This window comes from Bos indicus x Bos taurus, chromosome 20, assembly GCF_003369695.1.
Source record: "Bos indicus x Bos taurus breed Angus x Brahman F1 hybrid chromosome 20, Bos_hybrid_MaternalHap_v2.0, whole genome shotgun sequence".
In the NCBI taxonomy this organism is placed as follows: Eukaryota; Metazoa; Chordata; class Mammalia; order Artiodactyla; family Bovidae; genus Bos; species Bos indicus x Bos taurus.
Genome location: NC_040095.1, coordinates 65,215,428 through 65,238,999, shown reverse-complemented (window position 1 = coordinate 65,238,999; position 23,572 = coordinate 65,215,428). Strand labels below are relative to the sequence as shown.

Here is a 23,572-nt window from a genome sequence, read left to right as displayed (position 1 = left end):
TCATGGAGAGACGCCCCTGACCACACACTGAGGCCCCGCACAGGCCCACATGGAGTCTCCTGTTGACTTTGCATCTGTGTTTTCCTGGAGCAGGCTGGGGATAGGCTGTGGTGAGGGCCATTTCATCTTCATCAAGATGTACTTCTGGCCTCCCCTCTGCTCCATCATGAAAGTTCCCCAAAGTTCCAAACTGATGTGCTGTGTGGGTGGATCCAGGGACAAACGTGTGGACCAGTGAATCTGGGGGCAAAGCCCGCTTCCCCCACCCTCCTCTACTTTCTCAGCACTTTGTGCAAAAAGAAACTTGTTAGAAAATGTGGAAGAGGAGAAAATCTTTTGCTCTACAGATGCTCATCTATATACACTGAATATCACTAGCTAAATCCACAATACCTGAGGAATATATGGTGTTTTCTATAATAGATTTATGTTTAAAGTACTCTAGAGTAAATACCAACTTTCAAAGACTGACCTTCTGTGATACTTCTTCACAAAAAAAAAAAAAAAAATACAATTTCCTTCAAGGGAATGAAAAAGTGCCATTCTAAGCATAATAAATGCATATTAACATATGTATAATATTGCATGCTATCATGTACAGGATTTACTAAATTTAAAGACTAAAAATGTAAGAAAGGCTCATGTTTTCACTTCGTGACCCCCCTATAGTTGCTCATAGATGACATTTTCTCAGAGACTAATATTTCTGACTCTGTTTTTACAATAGTTCAGAATCACGAAAAAGGATCGCACAATCACCACAGAGGAAATGAAATATCTGAAAACGTGTGACTGTCTTCTTTAGGAAATGTGGAATATTGCTTGACTTTCAAAAGTGCGATATAGCTTTACTTTATCTTTCAAGCGAACGAGTAGGCGAAAATGAGAGTCTTCTATCTCCGACTGACCACTACTTTCTGGCATCTTCGTATTATCTCCGTTTCACTCCTTTAAAATCACAATAGATAAATAATATCCTTGGGGAAATAACTACGCCTTCCTTTTCTTTGCCCACTGCAGAACACATGCTTAGAACTCAATAAATAATCTAATAACACACTCTGACCTTGGACAATTGGATTTTTTTTTAACATGTATTTCTAGACTCTGTATTTGAACTTGTTAGAGTCTTCAGATTGGCCCCGCTCGGGCCCCGTGATGGTTTCGCTCGGCCCTTGCTGTGACCCCGGAGGTGTGACCTCTCTCCTTCTTCCTTCCAACCTGGCTTCAGGAGCGGCTGCTGCTGTCCCTGCTGCCGGCACACATAGCCATGGAGATGAAAGCGGAGATCATCCAGAGGCTGCAGGGCCCCAAAGCCGGCCAGATGGAGAACACCAACAACTTCCACAACCTCTACGTCAAGCGGCACACCAACGTCAGGTACGCGGCGCCGTCCTCCCTCCTCGGCGAGGCTGGGGAGCCCGACGCCAGGTGGCGGATGTAAGTCACCGGAAGTGCCCATCTTACAGCGTCACGTGCCCTTCGGGGCTGTTCATCTTGGCGCAAAGCATAGTGTCCACTCCACCTACCTGTGTGTGAGGGCCTCTGTCGTTCAGATAAGAAACAGACCCTTCTACTTGTGGCATTTTGGAACCAGCCGTTGCAAAGGGGAGAGAAGTGGCCGGTGGGGCCTTCATTCTGGGAACTCTCGGGTCGGATCTCACTGTGTCCCAGGCACCCAGGACTCTGTATGTCAGTAAGATTAGGGAGTTGGTGGGCTCTAGGCACAAGGACTGGTTCCTCAAGATGGACTTGGCAGGGGCAGGGCTCGAGGAGCTAGCACTTTGCAGGGCGGCTGAGTATCCTGCTGTCCATCAGGAATGCCGTAGGGGGAAGGCGGGGGGGCTGGAGGGGGACGTCTCTGGGTATGGCTAGTACCCAGCATCATAGGTGATGGCGTGCACCCTAATCAAATTACAGTGAAAGTTACAGCTTGTCCAGGAGTGGCAGTCATAGATGCTTCGCAGGGAGCCATTCCTGGAATCTTAGTAACTGGAAAACTAACAAGGGGTTGTGGTCAGAAGGGAGGTCGTGTAAGGCCTCTTCTCCTCTGAGCTCTGGACGGGAGCCAGGTGGGCCCTCACTTCAGTCTGGGGTGGGTGCTCCGTCTCATGCTCCCCATCGTCTCTGGCCCCTCCAGACTAGGCACTCTGGTCCTCACCATTCTCCATGCCCACCTGTTTCTGATCCCAATTCTCTGGAGGCCTGTCCTTCTATCTGTTCCATTGTGTTACAGTGGTGCTTGCTCTTCTGGCTGGGTTATCTCAGTGAGTAACCTGTGCCTGCCTCATTCATCAGGTTACTCCTTTAGTTGTCAGGGTTACTCGCCCCTCCATTCAACAGTTTATTAACAACAATCACAAGCAAAACTGAAATTGTGTAGCTCATCATCTAGAATCAAAATCAGGCTGTTTGCCCCCAACTCCAGACTTTTTCCATTGCGTGTTGCTGCCTTGGGTCTGATCACTTCAGGTCAAGGATTTCTGAAATTGATTAATAAGAAAGAAATTTAACTGTAGCTTAAAATAAAAGTGAAAATGTTAGTCACTTAGTCGTGTCTGACTCTGTGTGACCCTATGAACTGTAGCCAGCCAGGCTCCTCAGCCCATGGAGTTCTCCAGGCAAGAATACTGGAGTCGGTTGCCATTCCCTTCTCCAAGGGATCTTCCCGACCCAGGGATCAAAGCCAGGTCTCCCACATTGCAGGTGGATTCTTTACCATCTGAGCCACCAGGGAACCCCTAACTGTAGCTTGAATGCATTGCTAAGACAAATCTCAATTTGACACATGATTTTAGAAACAGGTGTGGCCCAAGCACACAAAGAGCTAATATACAATAAAAAATGTATATTGAGAGGAAGATAACAGAAAAAAGTTGCATATCAATGAGGAATCAGAAGTAAATTTTTTTAAGTCCCCATCATTTTTTGGAATAATAGGAAAGAACTATGGGTGTATATGTATATACGTGTGTGTGTGTGAGTGTGTATAAACACAGAGAGAACATTCATACATATTAATGAGTGAAATTATTTAAAACACTAGCTTGCCTTTAGGTTTTTAAGCATTTTGCCTACATGATTAAAGAAAAAAAAATTTGTAGTATCTGATAAGTTGTATTTTACTAGAAATTGATCTTTCTAGCCTTTAGTTCAGTTCAGTCTCTCAGTCATGTCTGACTCTTTGCGACCCCATGAATCACAGCATGCCAGGCCTCCCTGTCCATCACCAACTCCCGGAGTTCACTCAGACTCACGTCCATCGAGTCAGTGATGCCATCCAGCCATCTCATCCTCTGTCCTCCCCTTCTCCTCCTGCCCCCAATCCCTCCCAGCATCATAGTCTTTTCCAGTGAGTCAACTCTTCACATGAGGTGGCCAAAGTATTGGAGTTTCAGCTTTAGCATCAGTCCTTCCAATGAACACCCAGGACTGAGCTCCTTTAGAATAGACTGGTTGGATCTCCTTGCAGTCCAAGGGGCTCTCAAGAGTCTTCTCCAACACCACAGTTCAAAAGCATCAATTCTTTGGTGCTCAGCTTTCTTCACAGTCCAACTCTCACATCCATACATGACCACTGGAAAAACCATAGCCTTGACTAGACAGACCTCAATTGTCTGAAAATCAGGAATGGCCCTTCCATCTCCTACAATATTTTTAAGACACTTATTGGTATTCAAAATGTGTAAAAATAAATATTAATATGTCTGTATCTAAAGAGGATCACAGACTCTAAGTAGTTGTGATATAGTCCAGGAACACTAGACCTGCAAAAATAACATGACATGACCAATTTCAGGCAGTTGATAAATAATCTGCATAATACCTGTATTATCGATTTCTATGTAACAAATTACTCCAAAACTTAGTGGATTTAAAGAACAATAGACATCTCACAGTTTCTGTGGGCTGGAGTTTTGGAGCATCTTAAATGGTTCTGGCGCAGACTTCCCCATAAGGCTTCAGGCTGCTGGGGGATCTGCTCCCAATGTGGCTTCTCACCTGGTGAGCAGGTTAACTTCATGTTGGCTGAAGGCCTCAGATCTTCACCACTGGACCTCTTCACAGGTTCTTGAGTGTCCTCACAATATGGCTGCTTGCTTCCCCAGAGGGAAGGATCCAAGAGAGAGCCGGGTGGAAGTTGCTGTATCTTTTATGAAAGGTCATTTCTTGCTATTCCTACAGTATTCTATTAGTTACACAAGTCACTCCTACCCGTTATGGGGAGGAACAATACAAGGGAGGCGAGGATGACTGAGGCCATCTTGGAAGCCAGGTACCACACAGTCTAAGGCAAAGGGTTGGTGAAGCAGCTTCGGCTGCCTTCAGAGATTGTATACAATATGTTTGCAGTATTTAATCAAATTTAAATTCAGAAAATATATTTGGCGTCCTAAAGAAAAGTGTTAATGTTAGTTGCTCAGTGGTGTCTGACTCTGTGACCCTTAGACCGTAGCCCACCTGCTTTCCCCCAAGTCCATGGAATTTTCCAAGCAAGAATACTGGAAAGGCTTGCCATTCCTTTCTCCAGAGGATCTTCCCAACTCATGGATCAAACCTGAGTCTCCTGCATTGCAGGCAGTCTTTACAGTCTGAGCCACGAGGGAAGCTCCTAAAGTAAATACATAACTTAAAACTTAAAAATACAGAAACTTAAATGTCATGTAGTACCAATTAATTTTAAAAGAAATCTGAAACCTCTGGCCTTTTCATCCTGAGGCAGGATGTGGGCATGGGTATACAAATATCTGAGTTCCTGCTTTTGGTTCTGTGGGGTGTATACCCAGCAGTGGGATTGCCAGTTCATCCAGTAATTCTGTGTTTCATTTTTTTTTAAAGAAACATCATACTCTTTTCCATAGTGCCTGTGCCATTTTACATTTCCCCTAGCGTACTTACCAGTTCTAATTTCTATACATCCTCAGCAGCACTTGTTATTTTCTTTAAAAAGAAAAAAAAGATATCCCAATGAGTGTTAATTGGCAGTTATTTTTGTTTCATGGCCCATCTTAAACCATACCATATGTATTACCTGAAACTCAAATTCCCAGCAGGAATTTTAGGCTTCTTTATTAGGTCCTTGGGGCTTCCCAGGTGGTACAGTGGTAAAGAATCCACCTGGCAAGTCAGGAAATACAAGAGAAGTGGGTTCAGCCCCTGGGTGGGCAAGATCCCCTGGAGGAGGACGTGGCAACCCACTCCAGTATTCTTGCCTGGAGAATCCCATGGACAGAGGAGCCTGGTGGGCTGCAGTCCCTGGGGTCTGAGTCAGACACAACTGAACACAGTGCACATATTAGGTCTTTATATAAAACATAAGCACGTTCTATGTAGGTAAAGTTGTAATGCACACACAGGTGTTGTGTTCTTCTATCCTGATTCATCAAGGTTAGCTTGATGCACACAAAACTCTAAGGAATCTCGCATTTGCCCCCCAGCCTATACTTGCCATGAGGGGAAGCTGTGCTGTCACTTCCTTAGTGACTGTGTCCCAGATTCTTCACCACCCCTCAGTTCAGTTCAGTTCAGTCGCTGAGTTGTGTCCAACCCTTTGTGACCACATGGACCACAGCACGCCAGGCCTCCCTGTCCATTGCCAACTCCTGGAGTTTGCTCAGACTTATGTCCATTGAGTCGGTGATGCCATCCAACCATCTCATCCTCTGTCGTCCCCTTCTCCTCCTGCCTTCAATCTTTCCCAGCATCAGGGTCTTTTCCAATGAGTCAGCTCTTCGCATCAGGTAGTCAAAGTACTGGAGTTTCAGCTTCAGCATCAGTCCTTCCAATGAACACCCAGGACTGAGCTCCTTTAGGATGGACTGGTTTGATATCCTTGCAGTCCAAGGGACTCTCAAGAGTCTTCTCCAACACCACAGTTCAAAAGCATCGATTCTTCGGCGCTCAGCTCACCACCCCTACGACTCTGTTTTATGGCATTCTACTGTTTGCCTTTATTGTACTTGTTATTACTGTAACTGGACATTAGCTGGCATCCTTCCTTGTTTAATGCTTCCCCCAAACTCAGCTCTGAGCTTTAGGAAGATGCATCTCCTTTCCTGGAAGATAGTAAAGAACCCAAAATTTTGTCTTTCAATCAGAATTTATTGATGTCTTTCAATCAGGATTTAACTTTTATGATTTTGCTTCTTCTACTTAGGAATGCTTACAATACAAAATCACGTACATGTTTACACCCGTGGCGGATTCATGCTGATGTACGGCAAAACCAATACAATAGTGTAAAGTAATTAGCCTCCAATTAAAGTCAATAAATTTTAAAAATAAATAAATTAATAAAATCACGTAACAGTTCAAACAGAAACATACTCCTTTGATATCAGAATTATGACACTGTAACGAACTGTCAGGATGAAGACCACATAAGCCAGAATGGGAAGGAGAGGCTGGCCCTGAGAGGAGAAATGTTGTCAGTAAGAATGGACTAGAATAGAGAGAGTGTATCACAAGGCTTTCTTCCCCGATCTTAATTATAAAAATGTAACATCAAAAAAATTAATGGGAAAGTTTAGCAACATGTTTATGTATTCCATACCCAGGGGAATGATGTTTTGCAAAAATATAAAGCGTAAGAAATCATCCTCTTTTAATGGGAAAGACTACCATTGCTTTCTTAGCGAATATAAACTTGCAAATATGGCACCCACTGGTTTGTTCCCACAGTATCCTCTATGCGGACATTGTTGGGTTCACCCGTCTGGCCAGTGACTGCTCCCCTGGAGAGCTCGTCCATATGCTGAATGAACTCTTTGGAAAGTTCGATCAAATTGCAAAGGTGAGTATTAGTGATTGCTTTCTATTTTGAGGGTATATAAAATTGGGGCTTCCCTTTTCTTGATCCTTACCAGGTTTTTGCCTCTTCATAAAAGCATCCTTTAGGAATCTTATTTATAGATTTGTTGGATTTATTTGCCATTGATAAGTCTCAGACCTACATTGGGAAAGAGAAATGCTGTGGCATATAATTAGCATATGCCTTCGTTTATTTTTAAGACTCTGGCTTATATATAATTCAGCACACATACAATAAATACATTCAAGATAACAAGACTTGATTTGCACATCTCTCTGCACTGTGCTGTTCTTAGCTTCTCTTTTTAGGCATTTTGATGTCGATGAGTTGGAAACGTAATTTCCTCTCCAGTTGTAACCTTTACATATTCACAGTGTTAAGCGGCATGCTGGGAAAATCCTGAAGACAGGATGCATCCCTTCTTCCTAAGGCCTTATTTACTGCTGTCTCATTTTCATCCATTGGCCTTTGTGCCACTTGCAGAAATGTAAGCTCAGTATTCACTGTTCATATGCTCATTTGTGGGGAGTTTCATAGAGAAGAAATGATGACAGCTGATTTAAAACCATACCAGATCTCACTCCAGACTTATTTATTGGAACAATTAAGATTTCTGGTGGGAATATTGGTGTTTTTTCTTGCTTGCTAGCCCTCTATTTCTGTCTCATAAAATGTTCCTGGCCTTAATTTTTGTCTTTGAGTGGTTCCCAACAAAAATCCTTTATTATGCTTATCAAAATGTATTTTTATACATTAGGAAGAGTTAGTTCCAAGTTTAGTTCATGGTGAAATTTCCCTTACACTTAAACAACAGAGAACATTCCAGCCAAGCTCCTAGGCACAAATCTGGCTTTCAGATGTTCAGAGTCACTCCTGGGTCAAGCTCCCCATGAGATGCCTTATGTTGCCCAACTGACCATGACAAATCTCACTGGGGATTCTAAAAAATTCACTGAGAGTACAGCTCTGTTTCCTTCCTTTACCAAATCAAAGGAAAAGGTTGAGTTGGGGTTGAGAGGGCTCATCTTTAGAAAAAAAAAAGAAAGAAAACAATGTCTTGACTATATTCTCCATGAAGGAGCAGCCAGTTGTCTATGTTGCCAGTTATTGGTTCCTTGTGACCTAAGGGGGGAAAAGGAAATACTTGTCAATGAATGATTATTAAACCAAATAAACACATAGAGAGATTATCTGTTAAAAAATAATATCTTAAAAGTTTGAGTTAATAAAAGGTCATTTCTGCTGCACTGCCTGGTGACATGTCAGGAAGAAACTTTCCAATCTTGGCCAGTGACAGCAGGGTTCTGGTGTTCTGATGGCATTTTCCCTGCGTGCAAGGCTGTGTCCAAATTACTTCTCTTTAAAAGGACACCAATCATACTGGATTAGGGGCCCACCCTACTCCTGTATGGAGAAGGAAATGGTAACTCACTCCAGTATTCTTGCCTGGAAAATTCCATGGACAGAAGAGGCTGGTGGGCTACAGTCTATGGGGTCACACTGAGCAAGAAACACTTTCTACTCTGGTATGACCTTATCTTAACTAATTACATCTACAATAACCCTCAGTTCAGTTCAGTCACTCAGTCGTGTCTGACTCTTTGTGACCCCATGAATCCCAGCACGCCAGGCCTCCCTGTCCATCACCAACTTCCAGAGTTCACTCAGACTCACATCCATCGAGTCAGTGATGCCATCCAGCCATCTCATCCTCTGTCGTCCCCTTCTCCTCTTGCCCCCAATCCCTCCCAGCATCAGAGTCTTTTCCAATGAGTCAACTCTTCGCATGAGGTGGCCAAAGTACTGGAGTTTCAGCTTTAGCATCAGTCCTTCCAAAGAAATCCCAGGGCTGATCTCCTTCAGAATGGACTGGTTGGATCTCCTTGCAGTCCAAGGGACTCTCAAGAGTCTTCTCCAACACCACAGTTCAAAAGCATCAATTCTTCGGCACTCAGCTTTCTTCACAGTCCAACTCACATCCATACATGACCACTGGAAAAACCATAGCCTTGACTAGATGGACCTTTGTTGGCAAAGTAATGTCTCTGCTTTTCAATATGCTATCTAGGTTGGCCATAACTTTTCTTCTAAGGAGTAAGCGTCTTTTAATTTCATGGCTGCACTACTGCCAAATAAAGTCACGTTTACAGGTACCAGGGGTTAGGATTTCAGCATATGAATTGGAGGAGGACAGAGTTTATATCACATAGAAGAGGTAATTGGTATGATTTCCTGCTCCTGTCTGATGATTATAACAAAGGAACGTCCAGGCAATATCAGTCTGGACTAGGATAGCTTGGTCCATGCATTGTTGGTCACAGGGGCAGCGTGCTTTGGATATCAGTTCATGTTTCATAGTTCAGATCATGGAGTCAGAGAGCTTTGTAAGCAAACAGCTCAGTCCATTGAGTGAATGCTATGGAAAGCACAGTAGTTTACATTAAGGAACTCAACATCATTGCTCATTCACTGTGATATTTTATCCACTTTAATGAGGTATAGTTGGCATACAAAAAGCTGTACATATTTAATATACATGCAACTTATCAAACTTTAGGGATACACCCTTGAAACCATCACTACAATCTATGCCATAAACATCTATTACCTACAGATCTTCACTTTGCCCTTTTAATTTATTATTATTATCATTATCATCATTGTATTATTATTTTGTGATTAAATACTTAACATCAACCTTTGCAGCCTGTGGTTAGGTATACAGTATAGTATTATTAGCTATAGACACTGTGCTGTCCAGTAGATCTCTAGGACTTACTTATCATGCGTAACTGGAACTTTTACTTTGACCTTTTCCTTTGACCAACACCTCCCCATTTCCCCCTCTCCCAGGCCTGGAAACCAGCATTCCACACTCGGTTTCTGAGTTTAACAATGAGATTCCTCATATAAGTGGTATCATGTGACATTTGCCATTCTGTATCTGGCCTATTTCACTTTATTGTTGTTCAGTCACTCAGTCGTGTCCAACTCTTTGCAACCTCATGGACGATAGCACACCAGGCTTCCCTGTCCATCACCAGCTCCTGGAGTTTGCTCAAACTCATGTCCGTTGAGTCAGTGATGCCATCCAACCATCTTATCCTTTGTTGTCCCCTTCTCCTTCCTTCAATCTTTCCCAGCATCAGGGTCTTTTCTAATGAGTTGGCTCTTTGCATCAGGTGGCCAAAGTTCTGGAGTTTCAGCTTCAGCATTAGTCCTTCCAATAAATATTCACGACTAATTTCCTTTAGGATTGACTGGTTTGATCTCCTTGCAGCCCAAGGGACTCTCAAGAGTCTTCTCCAACACCACAGTTCAAAAACTCAAAGAAGGCTGAGCGCTGAAGAATTTATTTCAATTAACAAATCAAATTCAACAGCACATTAAAAAAATCATATACCATGACCAAATGGGATTTATCTCTAGGATGCAAGTTGGATGGCATAGCAAATCAATTGATGAGATATATATATATATATATATATATATATATATATACACATACATACTGCATTAACATAATGAAGGATAAAAAACACATGTTCATCTCAATCAATTGCAGAAAAAGCATTTGACAAAACTGAACACCCTTTTATCATTAAAAACTCTCAACTAATAAGAAGGAACTCAGCTCAACACAATAAAGCTATATATGAAAAGCCCACTGTGAACATCATATTCAGCAGTGAAAAACTGAAAGCTTTTCTTCTAAGACTGGGGAGAAGACAAGGACACCTGCTCTATCCAGTTCATTTCAACATAGTGCTGGAAGTTCTTGACACAGGCCTTAGGCAAGAAAAAGAAATGCATTCAAGTCAAAAAAGTAGTAAAATTATTACTTTTTGCATATTATATGACCTTATATGTAGAAAACTTTAGAGTCCACAAAAATTTGTTGTTGGTGGTGGTTGGTGGTTTAGTTGTGAAGTCATGTCTGACTCTTGCAACCCCATGGACTGTAGCCCACCAGGCTCCTCTGTCCATGGGATTCTCCAGGCAAGAATACTGGAGTGGGTTCCCATTTCCTTCTCCAGGAGATCGTCCCAACACTGGGCTTGAACCCGGGTCTCTTACCTTGCAGGCAGATTCTTTACCAACTAAGCTAGGAGGGAAGCATAAAAATCTGTTAGTACTAATAAACTCAGTAAAGTTGCAGGATACAAAATATGTGTACAATAATCTGTTGTGTTTCTATACACTAACAATGAAGTATCTCAAAAGAAAATCAAGGAAACAATTCCATGTACATTATCATCAAAAAGAATGAAAAACTTAGGGATAAACTTAACGAAACAGACTGTGTACTCAGTCGTGTCTGATTCTTTGCGACCCCATCAACTGTAGCCCATAAGGCTCCTCTGGCCATGGGATTTTTACCAGCAAGAATACTGGAGTGGGTAGTCATTTCCTGCTCCGGGGAGTCTTCCTGACCAGGGATCAAACCCACGTCTTCTACGCCTCCTGCATTGGCAGCAGTTCTTTACCACTGCACCGCCTGAGCAGCCCTAAGCAAGCACGTGAATGACTTACACACCAAAAACTATAACACACTGATGAAAGAAATATAAATAGACACAAGTAAGTAGGAAGATACTCCGTATTCACGGATTGGAAGAATTAATGTTGTTAAAATAATACCCAAAGCTATCTACAAATTCAATGCAATCCCGATCAAAATCCCAATGTGGTTTTTACAGAAATAGAAAAAAATCAATCCTAAAATTTATATAGAATCACAAGAGACCACAGATATCCAAAGCAATTTTGAGCAAGAAGAACGAAGCTAGAGGCTTCAAAATTCCTGATTTCAAAATATCTTCCAGGTACAACAATTCAAACCAGTAGGATACTAAGAACAGACATATAGAGCAACAGAACACAATAGAGAGACCAGAAATAATCCCATGTAACTGGTCTTTGATAAGGGTACCAAGAATTCACTGTTATTAATCTTACTGCTTCTAGACTCAGAATACATATTTAGGAAGTGAAAGTCGCTTAGTCGTGTCCGACTCTTTGCAACCCCATACTATACAGTCCATGGAATTCTCTAGGCCAGAATACTGAAATGGATAGCCTTTCCCTTCTCCAGGGGATCTTCCCAACCCAGGGATCGCACCCAGGCCTCCCACATTGAAGGCAGGTTCTTTACCAGCTCAGCCACCAGGGAAATCCAAGAATACTGGAATGGGTAGCCTATCCCTTCTCCAGGGGATCTTCCCAACCCAGGAATCGAAGAAGGGTCTCCTGCGCTGCAGGCAGATTCTTAACCAACTGTGCTATCAGGGAGATAAACCTGATTAATAAACAATGTTTTTCCTTTTTATTATATAAAATTGCTATCAAGATTTATTAACACATCCTCTACAGTGCTGTAGATAAGCATGAAAGTACACAAGCTCTCTATGAGACAGGGAAAGAAACATGCAAAAACCTTCAATAAATCTAATGCATGCTTTAAGGACAAAAAGATCTTATGTTCATTTTGTTATTTCAAATATTTTCAGTTTATCCATAAGCCTGTGGGTTAAGAAGGGGAAAAAATCTGTGTTTGGTACTTCTTTATGTATTTAAATTTGAGTGAAGAGTCTATAAGCTAGTTGAAAAGGTTAGAAATGGATGTAGGATTAATTCATATGAATGAAATTGATCTTGATATTGTCATATAAATACAACCCAGCCAAGAAAAATGAGTTTGTCTAACTTGATATTAAAATGGTTTAACCTAAGGGCAGAATTAAGTTTTAAATCACTTGGCAATGTTGAATGGTGGCTCATTATACTGCATTACACTGTAGTGATGTTTATCAGAAGCTACATGTCTGCAGGTAAGAATTTGCTTCAGCTTTGAAAGAAGTGAGGAAAACCATGAATGTAGTAGGAAATGACATACAATTCTAATTCCAGTTGAGTTCTGATCACCATTTTCTATCCTGAAAGATTCTGCTCTGCACAGAACGCTTCATTTCACTGTCAGTATTTGAGGATGTTCAGACTATAAAGCATGGGCCTATCTTCACATTTCTCTGCTAAGTGTAATTCATTCCAAAATATTCTCTCAGCCTTCCCCTCCCACTCCTTACCATCATCCTTCCTGCTTTGGCAGAGGGGTGTGTGGGTGAGGGTGGCTTAATCTTGATGGGCAATTAAGAGAAATTGAACTAGTTTACGGCTTCTCAGGTTGGCACGGTGGTAAAGAATCCACCTGCCAATGCAGGAGATGCAAGACACAAGGGTTCAATCCGTGGGTCGTGACGATCCCCTATGGAGGAGGGCATGGTAACCCACTCGAGTATTCTTGCCTGGAGAACCCCATGGACAGAGGAGCCTGGCGGGCTACAGTCCATAGGGTCTCAAAGAGCTGGACATGAGTGAAGCCACTTAGCACACAAGCAATGCAGTTGAAATTCTGTGACTTCTTCTTTCAGGAGAATGAATGCATGAGAATAAAAATTTTAGGAGACTGCTACTACTGTGTGTCCGGACTGCCTATATCTCTCCCTAACCATGCCAAGAATTGTGTGAAAATGGGACTGGATATGTGTGAAGCCATAAAGTAAGTGTGATGAGTAGTAAGAGCCTTTTAAACTGCATAATACATTTTCATTGTTGGTCTTACAACTGTTTCTGGTTTTTTGTCTACTGAAACTATATACGTGATTGTTCATTTACACAGAAACGGGCAAAGACTCATTTATTGGCATGTGAGAACTCAGTCCAGAGTCAGGCTCTGTGTTTTGTATTGTTGTTATTAATCTTATTTTACAGGAACATGGTGTTAGAAATCTATGGGAAGGGGCTGTGTCATTAATTTCAAAGATAATTTCTTTGTAAACAATTGAAAAGTCTCTTCCGATCTTAAGGGACAATTTTGTACTCTTAATGTCTGTCTTGATTTTTGACAAGGACATATAAATTGTAAGAGAGAAAGTAGTTTTTACCACCAGACTGCAATGAAGAGGAGAATCTAGCCCAGAATAACTCCATCTAGTCAAACACACTCAGCTCTGTGAATTTAGTTTCAGTTTTTATCCGTAATAATTTTCCGCTTTGTATCTATAGTTTCTTTCATTGTAAGATTTGTAGAGAATATTTGCTTACAAAGAATAATGGTATCATTACAGCTGACAAGTGTAGTGTGAAAATGTGAGCTACAAAGTGAATTTTCACTGCTGATACCGCATACTTCTCTATAAGTGCCTTCACAGAAGCCCTGATAGTCTTATAAATGATAAAAAGCTCTTGTTTGTTGATTGTTTGATTGAAAACTTTGAGTTTAAGGGTTTTTTGGTAGGGGATTGCCTATTTTTGGTCAAGTGATTTTCTCTTCTCCTCCGCATATTTTTGTTCTAAATGGGATGGGAATTATGTGCTTGATGTTCGAATTCCTTTTCTCGGGGTTGGGGTAACTGGGATGTTAAGTGAGAAAGCAACAAATCAAGTTAGTTGTCACTGTGTTTAGCCCACTGTGGTGTTGGCCGTGGGCTGAAATGGACTGAGAGGTTTGACGGTGGGTTTCCAGTGCTTTCCAGGGAAGGATGATGACACCTCCAGCCTCAGCAGAATCCGCGGACCTGAATGTCCAGACTCACTAGCTCAGCAGTGTCGGGGCCGCTACGTGGCAGTCAGGACTGGGTGGGCAGAGACATAGGGAAGAAAGGAGGGAAGAGTCGAGACAGCAGAGGTGGGCAGTGTGGCCTCAGCTTGCCACCTGAAGTACTTTGTATGGGAATTAGCCGTCCCCCCTGCTTCTCCCCCAAAATAAATCATCTGTCTTCTTGGAGGTATAAGAAAAAAAAAAAGCTTTTCAACTGTATTCTAAAAATCATTAACTATTCAAGACATTACAGGTCTAGATGTAAGTGCATTCAATCCATGTAAAATTAACAGATTTTCTCACATTTGTAACCACCCCTGGAAGCCACGTTCATGTTTAAAACCAAACGTGAGAGGAAACAGGCTCTATGGATGGGTTTTGTGAAGGATGACATTTTGTGACTCAGTAGCGCATTCGATTCAACAAAATACCCTTTTGTTGTTGTTTAGTCGCTCAGTCGTGTCTGACTCTTTGTGACCCCGTGGACTGTAGCCTCCAGGCTCCTCTGTCCATGGAATTCTCCAGGCAAGAATACTGGAGTGGGTAGCCGTTCCCTTCTCCAGGGATCGAACTTAGGTCTCCTGCATTGCAGGCAGATTCTTTACCATCTGAGCCACCAGGGAAGCCCAGGGAAAGAGCGAACACCTCGGCAAATTTTGGAAACTCTTTGTTCTCTCTTACATACAAAAGCAAGCATTTCCATTCCCATTTCTTAAGCCATAAGATGAGAATAAATACAGGAATTTCAGTTTTTGAAGCTGGTGAGGAGAAAGTGTACACTTAGCACTTGAAATTTTGCCAGATGACCTCTAGTTTTCCTGGGAACCAGCAACATGAATCCAGGGATGTCTGTCCGTGGTTTTCCCTCCGTGCGGGGACCTCCACATTTATTCAGAGCCTCGTTCCCTGTTAGCTAGGTCAACACTGCAGAAGTTCTTTGGCTGCAGTTTTGGAATATTCCCGGCATTTAAAGAGACGTTTTTCCCCCCTTTCATGAAAATGTAAACTGTTCTTAATCAAGGCAGTGCTCTCAGAACCCTGATTTTGTAAGTGATTAAAGCTCCTCTTAAATTAGAAAGATTGTCTACTATTAGCGCAAACTCTAAGCCATCATTTCGACATTTGTCTATGGATCACACAGATTTCATCTGCATCTACATGCATTAAAATGTTTCTGGTCAGTCAGTTCATCTGAACCCTTGATCAACTCATTTTTCTAAAACAGACATGAAGCCCATGAAGACGGTTATTTCAAAGACTCGAGTTACTAACCAGTCACTGCTATCAGACTGGCTTTATGACTACTCCTGGATGCTGTCAGGAAGCAGGACTCAGGGGGATGGGGAGCAGAGATGAACCAGCCTGAGCAAGCCTGGGGGGACCAGACACCCCCCAGCAGCCGTTTGCACTCAGAGCTACTGTGGGCAAAGCGGCAAGGCAAGCCTCCTGTGTCATGGAGATGCTCCTTCTGGGAGCAGGATTGAAGGGTGTGGACGACTTGCAAAGTACTTGATATAGGTTGTCATTTTATGACAAAATATAAACAGAAAAGGACGATAGAAAGGGAAGGGAAAGAAACAGCCTCTGTACTATTTTCTCAGGAAGTCATTTATTTTTATATCATGGACCCATTTCTTCTTATCATAGTATGCTCGGATGGTTCTGCTTCATCACTGAAGCTTGACGCTCATTGTTCATTGTTGTTCGTTCTTCAGTTGCTCAGTCGTGTCCGACTCTGCGACCCCATGGACTGCAGCACACCAGCCTTCCCTGCCCTTCACCATCTCTCAGAGCTTGCTCAAAGTCATGTCCATTGGGTCGGTGATGCCATCCCACATGCGTACCCGTGTTATTTTGAGATGGTTCGGGTTCTACTGCATCCCACACCTGGGAACCCTTCCTCTTAACTGCTGCAATCAATGTCATCACTTCCCTCCACGTTTCTTCCTGGGGTGATTCGCTCCATGGAATGAGGGACACCTTCCTGCTAGGGACACCTTTTTCTTTTACAACTATATTTTAATCGATAAACATATTTAACTGGCAGAAACAAATAGGCATCACCAATCATTGCCATTTTCCCTTAAAAGAAGTTGTCTTTTTTTCTTTTATTTTTAATTGGAATGTAATTGCCTTACAATGTTGTATTCATTTCCACTATGAAGTGAAGTGAATCAGCTATATGTATATGTATATGTATATGTATATATATCCCCTCCGTCTTGGACCTCCCCCTTCCCTCCCCACCCCACCCCTCTGGGTAATCACAGAGCACCGAGCTGAGCCCCCTGTGACAGCATCTCCCCACTAGCCATCTGTTTTACACATGGTCGTGTATATATGTCTGTCCTAATCAAAGGAAGTTATTCATTTGTCTTTTTCAATGAGTTGGTGACAGGATCCTAAAGTATTTTTTAAGTGGTTTTTAAAAATTCATTTCTTTTTAATGATACCTTATGCACCATTAAAGCTTCTTAAAGAGTACTCGCTTCTCTTTTTTGTTACAGAAACATGCACAGTGGAAAAGCATTCAGCTTGTGGTTATTTTTTTTTTAATTCCTATTCAGGCTGAAGTCATTTAAGCTCACAAATAAGCCTTATTGTCTCATCAGCAGAAAATATTCCTTGGGGACATACGCTATGCTAATAAGCATTAGAGTTGCTAATGGCATCTAAGATTGTTTCTGACAGTACAAGGCAATGTCTCACGAGTCTAGTATGAAAACTTCAAGGAGGGGGTTAGCACATGATGGGTGCTTGATATGTATTGGTTGGAAAAGTAGAAGCTAAAACCAAAATGTTGCATCACGGCCCTAGCCAGCCTGAGGCTTTACTGGCTGGAGCATTGGCTTGGTACTGATGGGTTAGCCTGGTAATAACTGGAGAGAAAAACCCTTTCAATGGCCTCAGAGCAGCAATCTTCCACCACAGAAGGAACTCATGACCATTATTTCCAACAGTCTGAGACATTCTGAATAATAAAATGCCCAGAAAATCAGCCAGGAACGACAGGAAGAAGAGACTGGCCCTGGAGGGTGATGTGACTTTCCTTCTCTCTAGGAAAGTGAGGGATGCCACCGGAGTGGACATCAACATGCGCGTGGGAGTGCATTCTGGGAACGTGCTGTGCGGCGTGATCGGGCTGCAGAAGTGGCAGTACGACGTGTGGTCACATGACGTCACCCTGGCCAACCACATGGAAGCTGGAGGGGTCCCTGGGTAAGGCAGGACATGGGCTTCCTCTCATCCAGCAGGCCCTGGGCTTAGGATCCGAGGTCCGCAGGCTGAGAGCTGACTGCTCAGTGCTCGGTGACTTCTGCTGCCCTGGTTACTACTGTGTTACTCCGTGACCTCTTCCATTAACCAGATGGATGTGAGCTCTCAGGCCCCAGTTCCACCACCCCTGGGACCCATGGTTAGAGACAGGATGTCAGATCCTGAATTACAGACTTTCACTTAATTGCGTATTTATGAATAGAGACCTAAGTTAAAGATGGCTTATAATGCACTAGAGATATGTGGCCTTTCTGTATTATTGGTCACCTCTGAAACCAGTCCTATTAAAATAAGCAGATGGTACCATCTGGACAGATGACAAGAGAATCTTTGCAGGTGCTGTAATTTGGAGAAGTATGAGAGCAGGCATTGAGAAGGAAAGCCCATACTTTTATACGTACCAGCACGTGTTCTCAAATGACTTTGCCATGCAATTCCGAAAACTATCCTCATGCCTCCAGATTCAGTATGATCACGTTTTATGCGCTATAATTCACCACCTAGGTTTCACTGAGTGCAGAGGGGCTCCAAATATTAGCAGCTCTTGATATCGGGGAGCATTTTCCCAAAGCTGTGGGTAACAGACTATGAACCTATAGCCTTTCCTTCACCTGTGGCAGAAGGAATTCTTTCTCAAGTCCCAAATTAATAGAAAATCTTGGATGTTCCTTCTTCTGTATCTTGATTGTGGTTTTCAAATGGAATTTCAGACGTGTTCACATTTCTTCTGTTACCCTGCAACACTTGAATGGAGCTTACAAAGTGGAAGAAGGCGATGGTGACATCAGAGACCCGTATTTAAAGCAACATTTGGTGAAAACTTACTTTGTAATCAACCCCAAGGTCAGTATCATAGAGTCTATAATTAGCCCATGACTTCTGTGATTAAAAGTCAAGAGGGCAAATGACTGATATGAAAAGTTGTTTTTAGTCAAGAACCGGTGTAATTCTTTGCTAGTGTTTGCCTCTAAAACTATTTTAAATGCCTGTGTTTGTAAAAATGCATTCAAATATTTATGAAAGAAGCAGTTGAAATGAATTGCTTGTTTATGTGGCAAGAGTATTGTCTGCATTATAAGGTTGTAGAGGTTAGTTAGTCATGCTTACCAATGTATACGTTAGTCCACGGGTGTGAACCTCTGGGCCATGGACTGGTACCTCCTGTTAGATCAGCAAGAGCATTAGATTAGAAATAACATGCACAATAAATGCTATCCATTTGATCACCCAGAAACCATCCCGACCCCCAGTCCATGTAAAAATAGTCTTCCACTAAATAGGTCCCTGGGGAAGTGCACAGCAACCCACTCGAGAATTCTTGCCTGGAGATTTCCATGGACATAGGAGTCTGGCAGGCTACGGTCCATGGGGTCACAGAGAGTCAGACACAACTAAGCACATAACAGATAGGTCCCTGGTGCCAAAAAGTTTGGGTACCACTGTGTTAGTCCATGATGGGCCCTTCCTGGCAGTTAGAAAATTAAATGAAGACCAAAAGTGTGTTCAGGATTTCAGCTGATAAAAATCTTAATGAGATTAAGTGGATGAAGATATAAGAAAAAAAGAAATTACTGAAAGATTAATGACTAATTGTCACATACACTGGGGTGAGCATGTTATGTGCAGACATGTGAACTTTAACATGATAAAAACCACCTATCCCATGCAGACAGCTGCTGTCTTTTACTCTCTTCCCATCATGTGTCAGGCCAGAGCAGGGGGCTCATCAAAAGAGCTCTCATCTTTACCCCTCCCCAAATTCCTGCCAAATGGGTACTGTTGCTATTTACAGATTAAGAAGCTGAGTCTCAGATGGTTTATGTAACTTCCCTCAAATCACTGGCTGGTTAACAACGCAGGTAGCAGCAAGAAACTCCTCTGAATTGTCCAAACAAGTATCGCAAAATCAGTGAAGTCTAGTTTACGAGTGTTTACTCACAAGAGCCTCCCTGAAACCCCCAGGTTCACCTTTGGGGACAAACTTCCAACCCACTAGACAGCTGATCTAGAGACAGATGTGTGACAAGCAGGAGGAACTATGGGATGATTGGTGTGGAGGTGGCAGGTGCAGGGAAAAGGTGAAAAAAACGTGTCCAGAGAACACTGTGTTCAGGCAAAGAATACCAAAACATCAATATTCGAGGCCATTTCGCATCTGAAAACAGCCCCAATCCCTACAGCCATCACTTTAGGAAAAAAAACAAACAAAACCATTAAAACATGGAAACAGATCAGCATATTCTGTCTAAGAGTCAGCTTTATAAAAACATCCCTTCCAATGGCTATTGTTTTTTCCCAAGTTTCAGGTACAGGTAGGTTTTTGTTGTCTGAAAAAAACTGACTCAGCTTCTCTGGGGTGTGGCCATGCCCCATGGTGACCCCGCACGACCGAGGGCAGGAGCCCGCAGAGTGAAGGCGTTGATGGTGGAGGACTCCGCCTGTGCAAGGGAGGCTTCTAGGGGGCTGGAGGGAAGAGGTGCTGTGGCCTCCAGGTGTGATACTGTGCTTCTCACCCCAAGGGAGAGCGGCGGAGCCCTCAGCACCTCTTTAGGCCTCGACACACCCTTGACGGAGCGAAGATGAGGGCTTCTGTCCGCATGACCCGGTACCTGGAGTCCTGGGGGGCGGCCAAGCCCTTTGCACACCTGCATCACAGAGACAGCATGACTACGGAGAACGGCAAGATCAGCACCACGGTACGCCCTCCCCGCACCGGGCATACGCTAGCTCCCCAAACAGAAGGCATGTCCTGCCAAAACCAGTCGGGTCTGTAACGAAGGAAGCTTGCTGTCTCTGACTTCCCAGAGAGGCCCCTGACAAACAGGCCTAAATAAACCTGCCATCAGGTTATCTTGAGTGTCAGTTGCTAAGGGTCTCAACCAAGAGTGACTTTGCGTGATCACTTTCTTATCGAAGACGGTTATTGACAATGGGCAGTAGCCACTGCATACCCCTGAACTCTTTTTCAATCCAGGTTTGCAATTTGCTTTGGCTACCACAAAGTGGGAAGCCCGAGCATCTTCATAAAGGAACAAATGAGGGCCTGACATCCTTGCGGTTTGAGCAGCATCATTAACCCTGTCCTCATCCCCCAGAGGTTCAGCCTGTGTCGGAAGCAAAGTGCATTCAATTGGCGTCCCTTAACGGACGTCATCCCAACTTCTAATGGGGAATGGAGTCCCACCGCTCCAGACCACAGGGACCTTTCAATAAGATGGCTGAAATGCAGATGAAGAATAGAAAAACTCATGAGAGGAGAGGAAAGGAAATACAGTGGAGCACTTAGAATAGTCCCAATGGTATATTTAGATATTAAAACAGTCTCTGAGTACAATTTCATGCTAAATGGTATTCACTGTGTTAGGGATGTGGTTGAGGTTTAAAAAAAATGAGATGTTCTGTAATTCTTATTAGCTGATGAGGAAAAAACATATGAGGCTGTCAGGTAAAAGTGGACATTTCCAAGCTGCCTGTGTCCATAGGCCTGTCACAGGGACATGCACAAACCCAACATGCAGGCGTCAGCATTCCTGTTTTGTCTTGGTTTTATCTCTTCTTTCAACTTCCTTTGTTCTTTTCCAACTGAAATATAAACGATCTGATAGAAGATTGTGATCTTTCAAGGGGTCAACAGGGAGACCTCCAGGGCAAGTCCTAGAGGGGTCTATATTCTATTGGGAAGAAAGAGACCCTAAGTAGGACTCAAATAAACAAAGGAGATCACTCCAGGTACTGCCAAGGGCTGTGATGAAAAGAAAAGGAAGGAATGTCTTGGGGAGTGACTGGCATGGCTCCTCTTGGGGGTGTGGCTGGGGGGAGTCTCCGAGAAGGGGAGGGGTCAGTGGGGAGGGTCAGGGGCAAAAGGACAAATACAGCTGCCCTGAAATGGAAATGAATTGGTGTCTTTGAGGCAGAGAAGAGACTGTGTGGCTGTCAGATCATCAACAGTAAGCCAGGGGAGGTCATTAGGGTGAGAGGCTCCAAGTAATCATGTGTAATTTATTCTGATTGTAGTGGGAAGTTGTTAGAGGGTCCTAAGCAGGGAAGGGCATCGTGTGATTAGCACTCTGGATGATGGACCAAGAGAGCAGGGCTACAAGAAGGAGTGGTGTCCTCCTTTGCTGAGATTTTAGCAGTGGGAACAGTGAGAAACAAATTCAGGGTACAATTTGAAAGTGGAACAAGTAAGACTTGGTGATGGAGTCAATATGTGTGGAAAGGAAGTTCAAAGACGAAGCCACATGTTTGGGTTGTGCACCTAGGAGAATGATAATCCCATTAACTGAACTGACAAATACTCAGAGCAAAGTCAGAGAATTTGGGGTAGAAAAATCAAGACTTTGCTAGTGGACATCTTCAAATCAATATGCCTTTCAGACACCAGACTGCAGCTCAGAAGTTGGCAGTTGGGGGTGTGCTCCTGGAACTCTGGGTAGAGGTCTTGGTAGGAGGTGTGGATGTGATAGGCATCAGATTTTAGGTGCTATTTGAAGCTGTGGATCTGGATGTGGTCACAAGAAGAGAAGAGATGCAAGGAGCGAGGACCAGAGCCACTGGGGGCCTCCCAGCAACTAGACCTGTTAGAGGAAAAGCATGCTAAGACTTAGAATCTAATTGCCAGGGAAAGTCAATGCTTCTATCCCTCTTATGAAAAGAATCAGATAATTTTACCTCAACACTAAATTTATTATTAGTGCTAATGGCTAATAACTTTATCTCTGATTGAGATTTGTTATAAACAAATTGATTGGTTGATTGGCTGGTTGGTTGGTTGACTGGCTGGTTGCCTGATTGGTTGGTTGACTGGCTGGTTGGTTGGTTGACTGGCTAGTTGGCTGGTTGGTTGACTGGCTGGTTGACTGGTTGTTGGTTGGTTGACTGGTTGGTTGGTTGACGGTTGGTTGGCTGACTGGTTGGTTGACTGGTTGGTTGGTTGACTGGCTGCTTGGCTGGTTGGTTGGTTGGCTGGTTGGTTTGTTATTTTTCAGGAAATAAGAATTATATCTGAATACTAAAGCATTATTTTCTGTGCTACTTCATCTGTGTACCTGCAAAAATAAGGCCTTGCTTTATGGGTGGTATTATTGATGTTGTTGTGGTTGCTAATTTCTTATCAGTCCTTTGTCTCAGGACTTAAGAGCAACCCTCTCCCTTACTATCTTAGCAAGGCACCCAAGGGAAGATTTCACCCTGGCTCCAACCTCAACATAATCTGTTGTTATGTGTTAGTGAAGATGCCTCCTTCGAGAGAGTTATAACTGCCTAAGGCTTTGAGCTTCAGAAAATAGTGTATAAAAAACAGAGGATGTCTGGAACAGACTCTGTTTTCTTGACCAGCTGGCCTTGCCAGTCACAGACAGAGTCTCAGGCCTGAGTTCCTTGGCAGGGACAGAAGACCTCTGAGGTTCTGGTTAGCACTTGGGGCCCATAGGACTATGCCCCTTACTTTCAGAAAGGTCCCATTGTCATTCTTACTCGTACCTTCCAGGATTGAACAGCTGTCATTGCCAAAAGTTATTTCTTTTATCTAATCCCCTATGCAGAACTTCATTGACTCTTGATTTAACATTGATGGAGCTGGTGAATAATGCATTATTTTATTAATACTCTATATAATAAAATGTGGAGTTCAGTTATCATTTTTAAGCCTACCTTTCCCTAGGCTAAATACATTTCCTTATCTAACCTTGGAGCTTAAAGCAACAAAGAAAAGTTTCTCTGGAGCTTCTTTGTTCTGACTTTTATTTTAATTTCCACTACAATATACAAGTGAATCTTGTGGTTTTTAAAGTCTATTATTGAACACTTAGCAATGGATTCAGTGTCTCCCTCTCACTAGCCTTTTTCAGGAAATGTTATACCAGCACTTCTGTACATTTCTTCTT

General features: G+C 42.9%; 1 protein-coding gene across 1 annotated transcript in view; it reads left to right on the top strand.

Annotated features, from left to right (window-relative positions):
• Positions 1 to 23,572, top strand: part of ADCY2 (adenylate cyclase 2) — a 454,325-nt gene that overhangs the window by 304,650 nt on the left and 126,103 nt on the right. Inside the window, exons 5-10 of the mRNA XM_027520567.1 lie at positions 1,232 to 1,380; positions 6,682 to 6,793; positions 13,243 to 13,370; positions 17,472 to 17,630; positions 18,398 to 18,530; positions 20,207 to 20,383. Coding sequence (XP_027376368.1) covers positions 1,232 to 1,380; positions 6,682 to 6,793; positions 13,243 to 13,370; positions 17,472 to 17,630; positions 18,398 to 18,530; positions 20,207 to 20,383 — 858 coding nt within the window. The remainder of the gene's footprint in view (positions 1 to 1,231; positions 1,381 to 6,681; positions 6,794 to 13,242; positions 13,371 to 17,471; positions 17,631 to 18,397; positions 18,531 to 20,206; positions 20,384 to 23,572) is intronic.